Below are 20,514 nucleotides of genomic sequence, written 5' to 3'. Positions count from 1 at the left end.
CCGATGAGCTTCCTCTGTTTGTTGTCCATGTCATCTCTGCAATTACCATATGGTAAATATAACTTGAGTCTCTAGCAAATAACAGAGCTAATATTAAGAGAGAATGTGTAAACAAGCTAGTGCATAAACGAACAAAGAGCAATAAACAGCCTGGACTCAGGAAGAATGAATTAATCATGGTAGATGTGAGGCTTCATTTTATTTTAAAGCAGGTGCAGAATTAGCAGCTGAAAAAACACTGAAGGATTAAGATATCTGAAATGTCAATAAGAGATACATGTGCATATGTGTCAGTAAAGGGTGAGAGAGCTGTGTGAGACCTTATTTGATAACTGTATTCAAATGGGTTAATTTACAGGTTTTGGCACCTTCCAAGTGAAGTGGGAGGTATTTTGAGGATAACCCATAGCTCAGTGCCTCTCTCATGCCTCCTGCTGTGCTCAGATCTGCAGACGCAGTGAACGTGTTACGGTGTATTTCCCTCCTCTCAGCTGGAGGCTCTGACTTTTTGGTTGAAACTCTGGAAATCTCCTGCTTTCGTTCCACACACGCCAGTCAGCACAGCGCTCCTCACGCAAGCCCCACTGTGCTGGGGACGCAGTAAATGGGCACGGAGACCTTTGAAAGTGAGCAATACAGTGAGCTTCTGTATGTCCATCTTGATTTAATCTTTGTAACAGCCCAGTACCTCATGAAAACCTGCTGTGCAGCAGAGCTGAGGGGTGAGACTTTCCTGCCCTGGCTCTGCTTTCCTGCTTAAACACGAGCAGATCTGCTCCTGGTTTCGGTGGGAGAAGGTGTGAGGCACAGCGCTCCCAGAAACCCTGCTGCTTCTGACTGCCTTGAAGATGGAGAATCAAGACGAGATGAAGATAAATGATTAAAGGGCAGCTTAGACTAATTTATAAGGATTAAAATAAATTTGTGTGCTTTGGCCAAAGAATAACTATGGAGGAGAACAGCTATTTACAAGTATCCGAAGCATGTAAATCTCAGGCAGGGAGGAGAATGGTTGAGAGTACTCCAAGGACAGGATAATGAGAACTAGCAGCATAAATATTCTTAATTTCATCCTAAATATAAGGAAGACAGCTAAAACCTCTGAGATAAATTACATCACGGCAGAGTCTCTGTGGGAAGTTGTGGAAATGCCATCACTTGGGTAATTTAAAACGGGGCTGGACAAAGTACTAGGAAATAATGTTCGCAAGGGGAGCAATGCAGCAGTGGCTCCTGAGGCATGGACCAGACAATTTCTCTGGCTCTGGTCTAACTAATTCTGAAAGTAGTGAAACCTGTGCTAATTGGACTAAGTGTGAGCTTTTCCTGCGTACCCCATTTCTGTGCCTGTCACAGAGGTGTGTAGAAGTCTTTGGCCTAGCATGACAAATGACAACTGCTTGTTCTTTGCTGCAGTGGTAAAATGATTCCTGAAGTGTAGCCTTCTCCTCCTCCTCTTTCCTCCCTGTTTTCTGCCTGGTCTCTCACTGCCCCATTTGTGCTGCTTCTGCGTCTATTCACTTTTTTTATATTTTCTTTCTTGCTGGGCCAGAAATGATCTCTTCTGAATAGACTTGAGGAGGGCACATAATTTCTGTTGTGTGTGATGTGGCATTTTTGGTAAAACAAAGTTTTTGCTGTATTAGGGGAAAAAATAGAACTTTTATTTCTGTTTTTCCTTGGAGAAGAAGTCAGTAAATAAATGGGGCCGTTCTAGAGGATCAGAGCAGTGTGTGCAACATGTGCCCCAGCTGCCAGGGTTCGCACCCAGCGTGGCTGGCAGGTGGCTACCCCAAGAGCCCATGAGCCAGCCAGAGAAGGGCTCACTGCCTAGCTACTTGTGTGAAATCCAGCACATTGCATGGTTTGTTTTGTTTGCCTCTAATGAGTGTGTTCCATCAGAAAACTTGTATTTTTCTTAACTAATTCTGTATCTAAAGAGGGTGAGCTATGACTACAACATCTTTTTCCCTCTTTACCACTTAGCCCACCTCTGTGTACAAATAATTGATGGCTGTGCAGCACAAGTGCCCTGTTGACAACAAATCCTAGGGCCTTTGATTGTAGCTGTTGGAGATCTGTCACCACTGTTAAAGAAATGTCATGAGTTGCCTCTGTCATCTTTCCTCTAGGATGCTGTGAGTCACTACGTGATAAGTTGCACTCTGATGGTGGCACCTGAGCCAGCAATATAATATGTCCGTGAAGCAGGAGCAGTAAATAACACATCGTGTGTGCTGCCATGGGCAGTACATAAAATGTCTTTTACTGACAAGAAGTTCCCTCACACTGCTGGAATAATTTTTTTTCCCTTCCCACCTGGTCCCCAAATTGTGTTTGCTGCTCTTTAAAAACAGAAAGACAAAGAGTGATGAAAACCCGTTCCTTGAAAGGCTGCAGCGGAGGAGTCAGTGCCTGTTGCAAGCCCAAGTGTTGTCATGTGGCTGTTCCAGGTTGTCTCCAACCAGCTGCATGGAGACACGGAAGAGGGAGGGGGGCCACTGAGTAGGTGACCCAGTAACTCCACTTCTTTATTTTGCTCAGCCTCCTAAACCACAAAGGAAGAACTTTCAGCCGCTTAACTGGGCCTTTCACATCATAGGCATAAAATCAAGGACCGGAAAAATGCGCTCAAAAGTATCTGCCCTCTCAGTTTGGAACTGTTCAGATTGTGGAGAATGGTATGTTCAGATGTGCACTGGTGTTCAAGTGCCTAAAGGCTTTAATTGTGTTTTAAAGTACTTCTAAATGCCATAAAAAGACCAGTGCTTGAAGATCTGCCTCTAAATGTGCAATGGAGGCTTCCTAGTGACTTCTAAAAGGTCATGGTGATGACTTCTTGCCAAATACATGTGTGGTTGCTACCGAGGCACTGCAGTGAGCTCCCAGTGCCATTTGTACGCAGGGTGTGCTTGTTCTGGTCTCCCGTGCACTGACACTGGACATGGTTGTCACAAGCAGGCCTGGACATGCTACCGGCAATTTTTCACATTCTTTACTTCGGAAATATAGATGAAAAGAGGGTGACCGAGTGCTGCCCTAGGTTTCACAGAGAACTTGTGGAGACTCCATCCTTCATCCTAGAATATACTCCAGGTATTCAAAAACCAAGTGGTCATGGTCCTAGACAAGCAGCTGCAAGTGGCCCTGCTTGAGCAGGGGGCTTGGACTAGATGACCTCTGGAGGTCCCTGCTATCTCCTTGTGTGAACTGGCCGCTTGAAAGTCCCAGAAAAAACAACAGCGAGATTATATGATATTCATGAAAATATAAACCCCTCAACAATATATAATACTGTGTTTTAAGCCAGGGGACAGCCTCTTCTAATCTATATGACAGCCTAAATACCAGGTTTTGTTTTCTGAATGTAAAAAAAGCTACAGTTCTGGGGGAAAATATATGAAAAACGGTAATGCTGTCTCTCCCTTAGGCTGAGGAATTCAGATAGATGGATGTGTATGGGGAATGGAAGAGCAAGCGCGCTGCGGCTCCCAAGGAAGCTGTGCTAGCCCACACCATAAATAAGGGTGGCTCTCAGAGCATGGCGGTGGCCATCTACCAAAGTGTTTCCTTCAGTGTCTGCCACCTCCTCCTTTACACGTCTGTGCACAGAGCGTAAACCGCAGCACCTATATCCATATATTATCGGTGTATCCTGTACAGACATTTTTCATCTAGGGTGAGAGCGAGGAAATAAAATGCCCAGCCAGTCAAGTGCAGCTGGTGCAGTATTGGACGGGAACAGCTAAGTACGGGCATCTTTATGGGTTAGCTATTTATGACTGCTTCTCCAGGAGCATCATGGGTGCTAAAATACAGAAAAAACCGTCATGGACCAGTTCCCTGAGGCGAGATGAGTGTTTGGAGGTTGCCTGTAACTGTATTGAGAGTTTGGAGATTGCTCCTAGCCATACACAGACTTGTGCTCCATTTAGGTCAGCCCCTGGGATCAATCACTGAATGTAACTGGATCCCATCACAGCATTTCTACAGGGAATTAGTAGATTGGAGTTGTTATCTCAATTAACATTAGAATGATAGGAGCTGCTCAAATTAGCTGAGACAAGGGCCTGTAAATACTGAAAGATCTGCTACCAGAGGTGTTTTTCTTTATGGTAGGTTTTTACATGATCTTGAGAGGGAAAAAAGGTTGCTTTTGACACATACCAAGGGGTTTATTCTGTAGGCAGCTAATTCTGGGTTTTGACATGTTTACTGTGAAGTGCAAAGCAACAAGCACCTACGGCTCCCTGCCATAACTTTTCCATAGAGCCAAACTGCAGGGACCTGTCATGGCCTAAGTGTGAATTATAGTGCCTTTTCCTCATAAAACCTAGCTGGTGCTTAGTAGGGAGCTAAACTACTTATTGCTGTGCAATAACCTGTATAACTTCAGCTTGGGGTCTCTGGCTGCACTTGTACTGGTCAGGCACGTGCCATCAGTATGATGGTTTAAGGCCCAGTGTGTGTTTGGAAATTTGCATTTGTCTGACAAAATGAATTTAATTACACTGCTCTGGCTTTTGGCTTGCAGGTAGATCTTAACTTACACGCTGGGTTCTACTCTTGTCACGATGAGCATAGGGCTCAGTAACATTTGAGTGGAGATGATTGAAAAATATGCTTTGTTTTGTATTAAATATTTTGTTAAGCTTTTATTTTGCAGGAGGGAGGAGTGTGAATTAGGTATAATACCTCTTCTGTGAAAACTCAGTTACTTGTGTTCTTTGGCAGAAAGGCTATAATTTCAAGTTTTGCTGATGGTTATAAAAAAACCCTGTGCGCTCAATCAAAAAGCTTTTACGTGCTTTAGAACTAAGGAATGTGAGGCCCTGTTAATAAGCTGAACCTTATTTCCGGCTCCTCCAGCTTCAGAGCGGGACTACAAGAGGACAGTAATAGCAGCACTGTATCTGCTCCGTTCTGGGATGGATGATTGTCAGGTAGACAAAACTCTTGATCTTGAGATGTCTCTGTCTCGCGCTTGTGCAGTGTCCACACTTGAACAGGGCTCACCTTTTGCTCAGGTCTCATCAGCAGCCTTTCCTGGCTAGTCCAGAGTCAGGGGAGAGAGGGTGTACGGCCACAGATGTACTCGTGTGTTTGATTTATTTGAGGGGCGTGAGGGAGAGGGGAAGAAGAAGGAGGTGCCAGACAACCTAATGCTATTTGCTGGACAAATCCAACGTTTTTTATGATGGCTTAATGGGTATTTTGCCTAAATGTGAAATGAATAGGGATTCAGAGATTTGCCTTTGGTTTTGTGTTTACTGAGGAGAGATCTTGGGAATACCACTGTGTTATGCTGCCTCTTGATTTGATTTCTTGAGATGCATCCTTTGAAAATATCCTTGGTTTTAGAGTCATGTGAGCATCTGTATACAAAAATCTAAATTATAAGGGATCAGAATAGCCTTCCCATCTTTGTACCTCACTATAGGTCTACAGCAGGCAAACCAGCAGTCTTCTGAAATTCAGCTGTTATAAAAGACATAAAGAGCTTGACAGTTGTCTAAAAGTAATTTTCTATTGAAAGCTTCATTGTGACAACCGTGGTCCATGCTATTTTCTGGACTGTCTCCAGAAGTATTTCAAGAACTGATCTCTTTATTTATGGGTTCTGTTTATGGATTTATGGATCACATGGCCATTGTCAACTCTTGTAGAAGAAGAAGCTCCCCTGCTAAAATAACTGTTGCACATCTTCCCAGAGCCTTGCTATTTAAAGCTAGCTTATTCTGGTGCACTGATGCTTGCAACATTTTGTCTCTTTCTTGCATAGATTGAATGTTTTGAATTTACTATTGAACTTAGCCTACCAGGTAGGGGAGACTGGTCTCCTCACCACTAATGCTCTTACTTGCACACATTCAATGCAGTAGCAGTAGTGGGGCAGAGGGCTGTGGGAGAAAATTCTGTCTGATAGCAAAGAATCAGTCAAAATGAGGATCCTCATAGTATAAAGGCAAAGATCACTCCATGCCAAATGACTTTCCACTGTTGCTGCAGCCTCCTCTCCTGTCATTTGCATCCTGCAGGGCCAGGGCAGTGACGTTGCTGGAATGACACCTCTCTGTGCCAGATGTGGATGCGTTTTGTTGCACTGGCGTCAGAGGAGTGACACCTCCTCCTGGGTGACTAGCAGTGACTCAGGACTGTGCTGCAAGCCTGCCTGGTGGCTCAGAGTGGGACTTGTGCTGAAGGGTGGATCTTGTCATAGCACAGTTGCTGCTAGTTAGAGGAGGGGTAAGGGATGTGTCTGCTTCACTCTGGGGAGGCCAGAACTATGTAGATCCCTTCCAGTAATTTCTGGACTGAGTTTAGTAGATATATCTGAGGGAAAACTTGCAGCTTGTATAAGCAAACTTGCTGACCTAGAGCTACAGAGTGAGTTTTAGCTCTTCTATCCTCTGTCATCTGAATGTTAAAACTGTTACTGCAATGTTTTATTAACAGCAGTTTTAAAATGTAATAGTTTTATTCTATGTTGTAAAGCACTTTTGCATCAGTTCCCAAGAGGGGAACGACAGTAAGAATGCTTCACTGTTTTTCAGATTGATTAGGTTAATGCTTTTCATATTAATGGACACATACTAAGATTTTATTAGACAGTGCATCTGTGGGCAAAGTTCCTGTTGATCTCGCTGGGGAGTTTTACCAGTGTCAAAGAATTGCAGGATCAGGTCATTATTGCACTACTTTAGAAAATGATTGTGACCTCCACTTAATGTTAAAATGTTTGTCAAAGCAACTGAAAAAAGAGTGAATAAACATATTCCCAAATTTTGAGGTTTTAGTCTATGACCCATTGCCTGAGTTTGGAGGTCCTAACACATAAACAGAGGCTACCTTGGTAGAGGCTGTTCTTGAAATCATATACTATTAGTTTCAGGAATAAACTTAAAATCAAATTAAAAATTGAAGAAAGACTGGTAAGGTCCTGGAGTGTATTGGGGGAAGGCTAGAACAGAAACCATCACGGCATTACAGAAGGTAGACAGATAGTGTTAATTACAGAAGGTGGTTGTCCCACAGAGAAGGAGGTTGGTGGTAGCAGTGATTTATTTCAGAGGGCAGTTTAGTCATTGTACTATTCCTAGAAAAGGCTCTGAATTTAAGCGATACTTGACTCTGAAGTCATTTTTGAAACCAAATATAGGTGCTTGAGTCACATAGATGTTTTTGAAATTGCTTCTGTCTTTCTGTCAGCCATTTCTGCATGGCTGATCTTGGAAGACATGGCACTTACTGGCTGCTGTACAGTTAAGTGGGAGCTGGGAGCTGGAAGTGTCAAGAAGTTGGTGGGTACCTGCCAGCAATTGCAGCACAGATAAGGATGGTCTGATGTGCCTGGGGTGTTTTGGAGCTGCTGTGCTTGTGCAGTTGGTCTCTGCACACACCTTGAGTCAGAGGCACCTGGAACACGTCAACTTCACTGTGCATCTGCACACATCTACCTTGCAGCCCAGAGATCTTTGCCTTGCTGCTCATCATCATCCTGCACATGTTCGCTGGCCCTTCCTCAGGGATTTCCCAGCATCCCACAGCCAGAATGCCAGAGCTGGGGCTGGCTAACAGCCCTCACTGGGGCTGAGGGGCTCAGTCAGGCACTGAGGCTATAGCAGCAGACAGATGAGTAGGCAATGGAGAGAGGAGGTAAGTGGGCTAATGCGGAGAATCTTGCTCTTCTGAATTAGTCCAGGTAGCATGAAGAAGTGTATTGTTTTTTCATATCAAGGGTGTCAGATATGGATTTGTGATCCTGATACTGCATAATCAATTCTCTCCCCTCTGCTATGCTTTGTCAGGAGCTGTTTTGTTCATTTTGTTCATTTGCAGTCTTTGTTCATGCTTTCCTTCCTGTTTTGCTTGTCTTTATAGATTTTTATCTGAAAGTTGAAAATGTTTTTGTTGCTATCGGGAAGATTGCACCCGCTTTTGGAAAGAGGCGAGTGACACAACATGGTAGTAAAATAGCCATTCGAGATGCATTTGTTAATGCTGATAACATGAAAATGTTGCCTGGAATATTTACAGTGCAAGGCAGAGGGAAGGGACCTCTTTGAGTGTTTGGGGGCCAGTTCATCTCTTTTGAACTGCTGCCTTCTGAACTTCAGGTATCTGCTGTAAACTGGCTGACTGGGCACCCTCTTGAGACCATGGGGAGAGATGGGAAGGGACAAAATCCCTTCTGGAGATGTGTGTCTTAAACACATCCTTTGGGTCTGAACAGAGTGGGACAGGAAGGATCATCTGCTGGAAATGACTGTCTTTCCTCTGACAAAGGGAGCCAAGGTGACTTCATTTGACTTACTGCTCAAGATTTAGGTACAGTAGGGGAAACAAATCCCAGCCTTACTGATCTGGCAGTACAAACCTTAGTGAAAGCCACTGGGAGTTAAGACTCTTGAACATTCCAAGTGTTGTAGATAATACCGCTATTAAGTTTGATGTTTCCTGTGAGGTACTTGCCTGTGTCTGGACTCAGAAAAGTGATTTGTTATTTTAAGCCTGAGACCAAATTCTTCCAGAGGCCTGGTATACAGGGAGGAGAACAGTGCGATCCATGACACTGTGATCAGAATCCAATTTTAAGTGGTGCAAGCCCTACAGCAATGTGGTCCGTAAGTAATAGAAGGCATTATTTGGTAGTAATATGCCAAGCCTAGGTGATATGATGACCATCTTTTTTGGTTTTACATGGTATTTAATGTTAGAGATTACTTTAATTTTAGAGGGTATTTGAAAATATATTGATTTCTTAGGGATGCAGAGGGAATGTCGGTGGGTACATGAATTTTGCTCTGTCTTTTGGGTTCATGAGCACGGCTTTTTCTAACTGTGGAGGATTCGCAGGTTTCTGTGACCATTTAAAAGGAGGATTCTTGACGTAACATGATCGTCCAGGTCATAATGGAAATGCTGGTGAAAAATGGCCTTTGGCACTTTGTTGAGCTTAAGAGTCCTCTTCCCTATTTCTGGGCTGACAACTTTACCTCCTAACATGGAGACCCTGTGCCTCGGAAGCTTATGGGAGCCCTAAGACCCTACTGGAGACTCTGCAGCCTATTAAGAGGGGCTGGCTGTAGGGAAGGTTTGGCCATGAAGTTACTCTGTAATTTGTAACTTACGTCCTACAAATGAACTTCATTTGGAGATTGCTCACTGGCCTCAAATGGTGCTTCTTATGCTGCAAGTGAATCCTTGACTTGCCTAATCTCCTGGGTGGTCAGATAGGGGAGTCTTTAGATTTGGTTTCTTGTGCTGTGTTGAAGTGCTATGTGCTGGGGAACGCCACAGGTTCATTAGCTGAGTGGCAGCTGAGCACTCAGTACTCCTATTGAACATGCTGTAGGTCAAAAGTGGGCTATTATATATATATATACAGTTTTCACTGAGTTACTTTTCTAGCAACTGATCTTCATCTGCAGGGCATATAAAAGTTGCAGTTTGTTAAAGTCCCTGCTAAATATCTTCTTCAAAGTGACAGAGAGACAGCCCATGCATCTCTACCAGTACTCTTCAGTGGTGAGATACTGAAGTGTGTTTGGGTAAATGTTGCATTTTCCTTTTCTCTCATGCTTCCCTCCCCCCTCTCTGTTTTGTTTGTTTCAGGTTCTTGGCCTTTTTGGATCTACACAGTGGAAGTTGCATCTTGTGTATGGCGTGGTTAAGCTTGCAGCCTGTCACCTCGGCCTTCCTCCATTTTGGGCTGGTTACTTTTGTGCTGTTTTTGCATGGTTTGCAGGTGGATGCCGGCCTGACGGGAGACTCAACCAGTTCAGTACAAAACAGCTCGTGTTCAGGATCTTTTGACTGCAAGGAAGGTGTTATCCTGCCAATATGGTACCCAGAAAACCCATCACTTGGGGACAAAATTGCCCGTGTTATTGTATACTTTGTAGCACTGATCTACATGTTCCTTGGAGTCTCCATCATTGCAGATCGTTTCATGGCATCTATAGAGGTCATTACATCACAAGAAAAAGAAATCACGATTAAGAAACCCAATGGAGAAACCACAACGACCACCATTCGGATTTGGAATGAAACTGTTTCCAACTTGACCCTCATGGCTCTGGGCTCCTCTGCTCCTGAGATCCTTCTGTCTCTGATAGAAGTGTGTGGGCATGGATTCATAGCTGGAGACCTGGGGCCATCTACAATTGTTGGCAGTGCTGCTTTCAATATGTTTATCATCATTGCCATCTGTGTCTATGTGATCCCTGATGGAGAAACCAGAAAGATAAAACACCTGAGGGTTTTCTTTGTCACAGCTGCTTGGAGCATCTTTGCTTACATCTGGTTGTACATGATCCTTGCTGTCTTCTCTCCAGGTGTGGTTCAGGTCTGGGAAGGTCTGCTCACACTTTTCTTCTTCCCACTTTGTGTCCTTCTGGCTTGGGTAGCAGATAGACGTCTGCTTTTCTACAAGTATATGCACAAAAAGTACCGTACTGACAAGCACAGGGGCATTATCATAGAATCAGAAGGTGATCACCCTAAGGGAATTGAGATGGATGGCAAGATGATGAACTCCCACTTCCTAGATGGAAACTTAGTGACTGTGGAGGGGAAGGAGGTAGATGAATCTCGCAAAGAGATGATCCGTATCCTTAAGGACCTGAAGCAAAAGCACCCAGAAAAGGACTTGGACCAGCTGGTAGAGATGGCTAACTACTATGCCTTGTCTCATCAGCAAAAGAGCAGGGCCTTTTATCGCATTCAAGCTACCAGAATGATGACGGGAGCTGGCAATATTCTGAAGAAGCACGCAGCTGAGCAAGCCAAGAAGAGCACCAGCTTGCATGAGGTGCAGCCAGATGAACCTGAGGAATTCATCTCCAAAATTTATTTTGACCCATGCTCCTACCAGTGTCTTGAGAACTGTGGTGCTGTTCTCCTGACAGTGGTGCGGAAAGGAGGGGACATGTCCAAGACCATCTATGTGGACTATAAAACAGAGGATGGCTCTGCCAATGCTGGTGCTGACTATGAGTTCACAGAGGGGACTGTTGTCTTGAAATCAGGGGAGACCCAGAAGGAGTTCTCAGTGGGAATTATTGATGATGACATCTTTGAGGAAGATGAGCATTTCTTTGTGCGGCTCAGTAACCTCCGTGTGGTGGAGACTGAGGAACCTTCAGAGCTCAGTAACTCCCCATACCCAAAGGCCATATTGGCTTCTCCTTGTGTGGCCACAGTGACTATACTGGATGATGACCATGCTGGCATCTTCACATTTGAGTGTGATGTTATACACGTCAGTGAGAGCATTGGTGTGATGGAAGTCAAAGTCCTAAGGACATCAGGTGCTCGGGGTACAGTTATAGTGCCATTTAGAACAGTAGAAGGGACAGCGAAAGGAGGTGGAGAAGACTTCGAAGACACCTATGGGGAGCTGGAGTTCAAGAATGACGAAACCGTGTAAGTACCCAATTAATTTCTGTTCCTGGGTCTACTTCTGGTATTTAACCCCACATTTTGCATCCATTACAGGTAAACGCTGACAAGGGACGGGCTCCTTTCTTCAGCTTTCCATCTGTTTCCCTACCTCTTTCAGGCAAGAACCGACAGCAGGATTTAATAGCTCAAAGCTCTTGTCCCTTCCCTCTTGGGAATGACAAAGTAAGGCTTAGAAATACTGGGGGTTCAAGGGAATAGGAGGAAAATATATCATTCTTTGACATCCTGTACTAAACCTAGGTGTTAGTGAAGAGTTAAGGTAGAGAGAGAATTAAAAGGGCAAGCTTTTACCTGCTGGGCAAATACGGGAAAGCCTCTTTTTGAGCACCAGACATAGAGCACACAGGAGTTTATTGCAGACCTTAGATGAAAAGTTGACAAGTTATTCCCAGGCAAGCAAGAGCTGCTCAAAAGACATAGGGGCTTTATTTTCACAGGAGAGATACATCATATCCATGTCCCTAGGCTGCCTGTGCAACTTGCAGGTCTGTGTGGCAGCTAATTCATGGTATAGGCACAGCTGCAAGCTATTCTGCTGGACTTGTGAAATCCTTCCAGCCTTTATGTCCCTATGCTCTTCCAATATTCTCCACATCACCTTCTCTATGATCTCTGTATGTCTGTTTTTTACTACCTGTGGTTTTTCCCCTTGTAAAACACCATGGCAATTGGCAGTAATGGTCTAAAGCACTGCAGCTCACAGCCTGTCCATGTGCCTCCATGACCCAGTGTTTTCATACAGAATAAGGAAAGGAAGCAGAATAGCCTGCACCATCCTGTCAGTTCAGCTCTTTTATTGCTTGCAAAATAGCTGATACAAGGTAGGAAGTAATAAAGACCAGAGAAGCGATAATGTCTAATTGCTTTATGTACCTGCTGTTAACATTTGTGAGGAATGAGAAAAATCCCTTAGCTGAATAGAGAGAGGGGTGTGAGCCTGGTGCTAAAATTCCCTAATGTTAAGTGCCTAAGTTCCTCTTGTTAACATCTAATCACTTGAGCCATCAAAGGAAGAATTGAGCAGACTTGCAAGTGGCCCCAGGGAAAGGAAATACTTGTATACCAAGCCTCCTGACACAGTACCCAAAAGGATGTTAATGTATTAAATGCTATGGAGTAGGGATTCCCTGTTTCAAGAGCACCTTCTGTCCTACCCCACTAAACAATTTAATCCAGCTAATATCCACAGTCTCGATGCTTGATTATAAGTACGTGTTCTTATTTAAGGAAGAGGAGCTCTTGGTTGGCTGGCTTCAGCCACTATCAGAGATGGAAGAGGATCAGCTGTTCTCATCCGTCTTTTTCAGGGAGATAGGCCATGCAGGTTAGTCTCCTTAATTGAGCTGCAAGCTCACTTCGTTAGAGAAAGCGAAGAATGTTAGATGTGCGGTTCTAGTCTCCTATGAGTAGACTGTCTAAAATATAATGGCCACTACCTTGCTTTAGCCAGGTCTGAAAAGAAGAGACTTGCTTGAACAAGACCCATCAATGAAAGGCAGACAGGTTTGGATTACCAGAGAATAAACTCATGAGCCATCCTCCTCCAGAATATACTCCCTTTCTTTCATCTTCCAGCTGGTAGAAGGCTTTTTGTCGTTGAAAACTGTGACAGAAGGTCAGAGCATACCCACATAGTTCCTCACTTAAGTTAAAACAAATCATGTTCAGCAGGACCATGTGCATCCTTCTGGCACAGACTAATGAAAATGAAAGCAGTCCAGAAAATAAGTATGCATAAGTTGCTTTACATTGTGGTTTGTGACCCACAGAAGATGCCCTAGAGCACAGATGAGACATTTGTGGTGTACTTAAAATTGTGCTCATGCTTAATGAATTAATGTGACTTACACTTGTGCATCAGAAGACTGCTGGGAAAAAAGCCTGCTAGCCATAGTGGTTATGGAGACCATGTGGCTAGCAAAGATCAGTTTCCTTTGAAGCTAGAATTAGCGTAGCTGGCTCAACACAGCACTTAAACTAATAATCCTAACAAGCAGGAAGATCACGTCAGCCAGCAGGTTTCATTTTAAATCTCCAGGTCTTCTGGGAATGGAGTTTTGGGCTGGAAACAGGTTGGTGTAGTTTTCAGTAGTCAGCTCTTGGCCCTTAAATTCAGTGAACACAGGTCTGTTGTTATACTTTGCCAGCTCTTCTCTGAGGTGCAGGTGGAAGCAGCTGTAGAAACCTGGAGGGAGTAATGGGTTGGTTTAATCTCTGAGTCAGTTTAATCTCTTCTTCCTTTTCTTCTAAATCTGAATGCAGAAAGACAATTTTGAGCAAATATTTAGGCTGCAAACAAATTTGAGGTGATTCAGGTGTGAGTTTGGAGTTCAGACCCATAATGCTACTCTTCTAACAAATGTTATCTAGTTTTGATCAGCCCAGTTAGGGAAGATGGGTGGACAGGATGTTTGGGACAGTTTTGCTGACTCACAGGGCAGCATATGAGTGACTGGTCATGGTGCTGTTTGGTACAAGGCTGTATGAAGACACTGGGTCAGGAAATAGCTAGGGGCATGACTGGCTGAATATTTGAGGCCTTGCCACTGAGGGGGATCTACCACGAGGTACTGACATCCCCTGTGCACTGAAGAGGGGACCAAGGGTTCACAAAGCCTGGTGGAGCAGAGGGGAAAGCAGGAAGAGTAAAGTGATCAGTATATAAAGCTAAGGGCAGGGGTTGAGAAGAAGTGAGAAGTTACATGCTCCTCATTTCAGCTTACTGACAGGGCTCTCTCTTAGGAAAGGTGAAGCTTAGGCTCAAGTTTCCATGCTGTTGTAGGAGCTGCTCATGGATGGAGTCCTGCCTACTTCTGCTTTGACCCTGTCATTCTCCTCATGGAGTCACTCTGAAAAGATTTTTGAGTCATGGAGGAAGGAAATTAATTAACAACATCTTGCAGACACATAAAACAGTGAGTGCTAAGCTTTGCTGTGGCCACACATGTATGCCAAGGATCCACACAACTGCAGCTACTAAAGAAACACTGATCAGTGTGAACTGGAGGAGAGTAAAAACTTCATATTCTCAGCTTGTCTGACACACAAATTAAAAACTTCAGCTTGTGTTCTGCAGTGGTAGGCAATATGTAAGTAGTTTGTAGGTCAGCCTCCTGAAGTGTAGCAATAGCTAGATTAATCTGAGAGGCACTGGATTACACAGCATCCTTGAGATTATACTATAAGAGAGTTGCTGCCGTCTACCAAATCCGTAGGGCTAAGGATAAACACTTTCCTGAAAACTAAATGGAGAAAGGGTCTTCACTTAAATATAACAAGACAAAATACCTTGGGGTTGTTTTTAAGAGGCTTTCCCTAAAATATGTGGGACTAAAAAGGCTGAGTTGATGCAAATATTGCAGAATGTGAGGGAAATGGATCCTGCCACCGGCTCTTGCTTCTTGCCTCTGTGATTCTTTCTAGACTAACACGGTCAAAGTTTCCTTACTCACGTTTGGGTGGGAGCACAAGAGAAAGCAGGCTGAGATGAGGAGTTTTGAAACAATGCTTATTACTTATTGTAGAAATAACAACGTTATTACTGAAATATGGTTCCATGCAGAATGTGTGTGTATGGATGTGTATGGGTGTTGGATAGCTGTAAGTCCAAGCCATATAACCTTGAATGCTGCCATCTGTTGAGAAAGGAATTGATCAGATCTCAGATGTTTGATTATGCTGCCTCTTTTACAATACACTGATTATTTCTGAACTCCTGCTCCAATGAGGGCCAGATACAACCTGAGCAGTTGAAACAGAATCCTAGGCTCCAGTGAGGGTCAGATATGACTGAAGCAGCTGAAGCAGAATCCTAGCTCTCTTGTTGACTAAAAGGAAACTCAAAAAATCAAGTCCTAGACTTAGATTTATTTTTCTTTTCAAGATGACCAAATGCTTTTCTATTAAGTGATTTTATATGGAAATAAATGTTAGGTTCTTAAATGTATGAAAACATAGAAGACCCAGCTGCTCTATCATATCCAAGCAATAAAGAAATAATGAAGAGTCAGCAGCAAAAAATGAATTGAGTTTTAAAGGTTTTACTTTTTTGCGTAATAAAGGCAAATCATTACGTTTAATTTAAATTTTCTGTTTAAACTGTTTCCTCTGCTTAAAACTGTTTAAATTTATATGGAAATTTCTCTAGGTCTTGTTTTAAAAAGTTTAGGAAGATACACAAGTTACCAGCAGCTAACTTATATGCCAGCTAGAAAATTGAGTGGCAAGTTCTGCTGTGGCAATGTCCCTTGCAGCAGCTATACAGAGTTAAGGTTTAGGCCAAGAACTCTACTTTGTTATTCGCCTTTGTTGCTGGTTGCTCAATTGCTTGCAGCACCCAAAGGTTTCTAGAGGTGTAGCCATCTGTCCCGAGTCCGTAGCTCTCAAGAGTGTTGTCTGTGGCTTGGAAAGGAAATGGGTGTTGAGAGATGCTATGGTAGTAAATTGGTATTATATGTGCTACAAATCCTCTTTGCAAAGTCAGCATGGATGAACTTTGTTAACATGCAGAAACCTACGTCACTTACTGATGTGCGTGTTAGGCGAGCTCTCGGTAACAGAAGGGCTGTCTCCTCCATTCAGAGACTGCTTGAGACAAACATATTAAAGGCTTAATAGGCAGTGGGATTTTTTTACTTTAGGGTTTGGGCAGGATGTTGTGTGCAAGTTGCACGTTGCCTCTCCTTGTCTGCTTCTCCCCAGAGAAGTCCTCTGGCTGCTGTGTGCAGGGCTGTGGCTGCTCCACGGTGTCACTGTGAGCCTTGGGCTGTATTTACCTTGGTGGAGCTGGTCCTGCGAAGAGCTGCTATCATACTAAGCAGTAGAAAACCACAAGCGTTTCTTCCCACTAGGGGCTTCAGGCCTTTCCTGGCACAGGAGCTCATGGAGTGTGCACAGCTCATGGCTGTGCCACAGGTGATCCTGTCTAGGTCAAGCTCAGATTGGTGCTGTGCCCCAAGGCTGGTGGTTAATGACTGTCCCTGGCAGCCACCACATGTTGCTGCTGCTGCCCTCTCTCCTGCATGTTGTGCCACCCTTGTTTGTTGGGAAGGTCATTATCCCTTCCTCCTTCCTGTCCTTTCCACCCATGCTTGGATGCAGGGATATCTGGGCCCCAACCCCTTGGTTGTGTTCCTGCCATGGTGGCAGCCATTAACTTCCACCAGCAGATCTGGTGAAGCTTAGTGGAGACAGATAAATAGTGGTTTTCTGGTTGGAAGACATCACACTGGCGTTTGGTATACTTAATTGTCCTTCCTTTTCGCCATTTAGCGCTTGAGGAAGCTATCAACTTTAATTTTTAAATTTGATTACCTACACAGTCATGGTTATGGCATTCCGAGGGGAATGCTATTAATGATACTTAGCTCTTTTATATGGTGTTTTGTCTGAAGATCTTATAGCACTTTGTGAAGAAGTTTGAGAGATCCTATTCCCATTTAGCAGATGGGGGAAAAAGTACAGAGAAAGTGGCTTCTCTTCCCTTTAGATGGATTGCCCAGCAGATGAGAGGCAAAGGCAGGAATAAACCTGATCTCCCTGAACTGCCGGCCTGTGCTCTATCCAGAAGAAGGTTTGTGCACATCAAGCTTGTAATTTCCTGTTACTCAGGACCACAGTGAAATTATGCAGATTCACTGACCTCTCCCAGCCGTTGTGAATCAGGCTGCTACATGTATACGCAGTAGCTGCAGTATCTTGCTATTCCCCCAAGCTGTCAATAGTAACTGTGGGTTTGGGTGCTCATTTTCCTAAATTAAATTTTGATCACATGACATGGAGGTCTGCTGCACCTGCAGACCTTGGTTTATTTATATCAGCTGTGATGACTCCAATTAACGACTAAGGTTGTAACACAATTATTTCAGTAATCTAGTCTGAACCCTTGTTCAACAGCTCCCACACACCATGCACTGACCCTAGGGCTTTGGAGTCTGAGAAGAGTACCCCTCAAGAAATTGAGACTAGTTAGTAGGACTTTGTTGTGTGAGGATGATGGTTTCCTTCTCTCAGGACTGGCTCCCTTCCTGGGAGAGCCTTCTTTAGATAGAATTTGAGACTGAACCCCCAAACTCTTCTCCAGTTTGTTTTGATCAGTAGGTAAGCTCCTTCTGTCTTTCTTTTCCTACACTTTCCTGCAAATTAGGAGTTCTTAATTCCTACTTTAATTTGGATCAAGGGAAAACAGTGGCAGCTGTTCTCCAGTGGAAAACCGCCCAACCAACAAACAGTACATTCCCCCACTGTGTTGCCAGTGGTGAAAAGCTGTGAATTTTTTTATTTGTTTCTTGCTCTGAATGAAATTCTCATGTTGCTGTTCTTAATGGTGCCAGTTTCTCGTTTAACTCAAGTCATTTACACACATGCACCCACTGGGTTTCTGCTGTAGCCCCCTGTGAGTTCTAGGTGGTGTGACCTGCAGGGGATTAGTGTTAGGCATCAGGGGACTGTTCTGGAGTGAACACAGAATCAGCCTGCAGAAAAGTGACACTGTTACACCATCCTGGGGAGAAGAGGAGCCCCGAGCTGACCTTCACATTCCCAGATAGTCCTGTTGGCAGGTGTTAGGGGGGATGTACTTGCCATCTGTCCATGAAGAAAGACAAATTACATCCTGTCTCAGAGGCTGTGACTTCTTGCCCATCAAAGGAAGTACTTGTATGAGTTTGTGACAGCATTGAACAGGGATGGCCTAGGACCTCAGCTCAAAAGAGAAGCATGTGGTTGAAATTGACTCTTCAGAACTGGTGTGTGCTTTGATCTAGCAGGGAAGACCCTGGGAAGCTCATGTGTTCCTGAAGTAGAAAGCTCTTGGAAGGGATGTTCTAGGGGGTATCAGAGAGGGCAGTAATTTTCCTAGCTTAAAGTAAACAAACTAGAAAATTCACCATGCCAAATAACACAATCAAGTTTTGGGTTTAAAAACAAACAACAGGTAAGAACTGATCCAAGATACAAGAAGTCTGCTGTGGCTTGGGTGTGCTTTACCTCCTCTACTCAGGCATTACTGCATGGATCACCTTTGCCAATGAGTGGCTTAGACAACATGCCCTTTACAGGCAAGTTTGCAGAGGCACAGGTTGTATTTCCTTCCCACCTGTAAGAAGGAGAAAGCACAGTTTGAATGATGCAGCTTCAGAGGATAAGAAAAGATGCTGGTGGCAAGGCTTGATACACCATATATCACTCCAAGTACATGGTGGGGTTTTTTTAACCCACAGCAGGCACATTGCTTACAGCATTACTGTAATGTGTCTGGGACTTCTAACAGATCAGAGTGTCAGCAAAGTTTCTGAGTTAAATATGGACTTACCTTTTCTAAATGAGACAACAACAGCAGAGTCAAATCTCCCCAGCCCAGCGGTCCTCCAGCACGGGTTTGATGTGGCTAAATAGAAGCAGTTGATCCTGGTGGAAGGTGGCAGCTTTGAGGTGATTTACCTGTTTCTAGCAGTGTGGCTTGTTTCTTATTTACCTCATGGCACAATAAAAGGTTACAAAAGAATTTGCTGTGCTAGCTAATAGGAGTGCTAGGGACCAAGTTCATCCTCTGTTTAGCTTCAGTGAAAACAGCAGATTTAAACCTGGGAAGAATGTGGACCAGTACATATTTACAGCTGTCTTAGCAGATGGGCTGTTGACAGATGAGTCCCCTCAAGTCTCTGCCTGGATGCCAGCATGTACTGCTGTGAGCATTTCAGCTGAAGTCAGTCCTAGTGTTGAGCATGCCCTGGCTGCTTGGTGTGTCTTTCTGGAAGGGCAGTGGTCTGGAAGTCTGAGCATTGGATAGGACCAGTTCTTTCTGCCAGAGTTTGCGGGATTTGTCCTTAGGAGGCCAATGGAGATGTCTGAGGAGCTGCCTTGAAGCCTGAGCAGCCTCACGTGGAACATGGTGTAGACCCAAAGCTAGAAAACCTCCTCTGGATATCAAATCCATGACAGCCTCCACTGTGTCCTGCTGCTCTCCTTCCAGATCCTGGTGTGGAGCCCTTCCAGTTGTTAATAAAGGGCCAGCACTTGATGCTCTTCCCCATATGAGGAAAAGCCATGCCTCTGATCTCTTGGTCCTTCTCTTAGACAGTGGAAAATCTCCACTGGTGTTTTTAGGAGCTGGGAAGAAAGAAGCCTTTTCTCTCTCCCCAGTTTGCCTCTCCAGACAGTTTCCAGGAGTGGTTGCTCCTGCCTGTCCTGTGGCTGTTGTGCTGAGTGTGTTGCAGATGGTTTATCTGCTTCTGTGCCTCTTTGGTGCTCCATGTAGAAGTATGTTGTTAAAGTGAAATGGGGTAGGAATTAACTTTTGTGCTTCCGGTTTTCTTTACATGAGATAAGCATGCCAAATGGGTCATACCCTCATAAAACATCCCCACCTGAGTGCTGTGCTCTCTGCTTTTATCCTTTAGAGAAAAAAAGGTGTGATAAAGCCATCAATATTTGATGTAGGAATTCTGCTCTGCCTATCTCTGCTTTATGGGTCTTGCATCCTGGGTTGGTCTCTCCTTTACCTCATATGCTTGAGAGTTTTCGCTTAATACCGCTATCTCCACCTCCCTCAGTAAAGACAGCTGGACCATGATGCTGTTTAGGAAGGATGTGCCAGGACCAGTATAATGACTGTGCCAGAATAAATAAGCACTAAGCGCTCTCTTTTCTAAGACATCAGCAATGCTGTTTTATTTTGGGGTAGACTGTGGTTAGCTTTGATGGCGTATGGTGTTGTCTCTCTGTAGTGGAGCCAGGGAGAGAGAATGTGTGAATTGGCAGTTTTTTCCCAGATGTGTCCTGTTACTGACACCATTGGAGGTGGGCAGAGCTGTGAATAATGCAAAAGCACAGTGAACGGACTATGTATGAGCAATGACTGCTTGCATACCAGCCTGGCTCCTAGGGTTTCGTCAGTTGTATCCTGCAGAGCAATACCTGAAATCTGCAGCAGGATCGAGCATATCAGATGCCCAGCTACTGATGGTAGCACTGTGGAATGTGGAACTGTGTGTGTGCTTTATCTCAGTAGTGACCGTGGTGTTTATCATCAGGTCTTAATTTTCTATA

The 20,514-nt window shown here is 44.2% G+C and overlaps 1 protein-coding gene across 2 annotated transcripts in view; it reads left to right on the top strand.

The window, feature by feature from the left end:
* Positions 1-20,514, top strand: part of SLC8A3 (solute carrier family 8 member A3) — a 112,435-nt gene that overhangs the window by 10,804 nt on the left and 81,117 nt on the right. For both annotated transcript variants that reach the window (XM_065686793.1, XM_065686792.1), the window contains exon 3: positions 9,616-11,427. In XM_065686793.1, coding sequence (XP_065542865.1) covers positions 9,662-11,427 — 1,766 coding nt within the window. In that variant the 5' untranslated portion in view covers positions 9,616-9,661. The remainder of the gene's footprint in view (positions 1-9,615; positions 11,428-20,514) is intronic.

Source organism: Lathamus discolor, chromosome 6 (assembly GCF_037157495.1).
Source record: "Lathamus discolor isolate bLatDis1 chromosome 6, bLatDis1.hap1, whole genome shotgun sequence".
NCBI classification, from domain to species: domain Eukaryota; kingdom Metazoa; phylum Chordata; class Aves; order Psittaciformes; family Psittacidae; genus Lathamus; species Lathamus discolor.
Note: the sequence above shows the minus strand (reverse complement) of the source record. Positions and strands in the feature narration are given on the sequence as shown.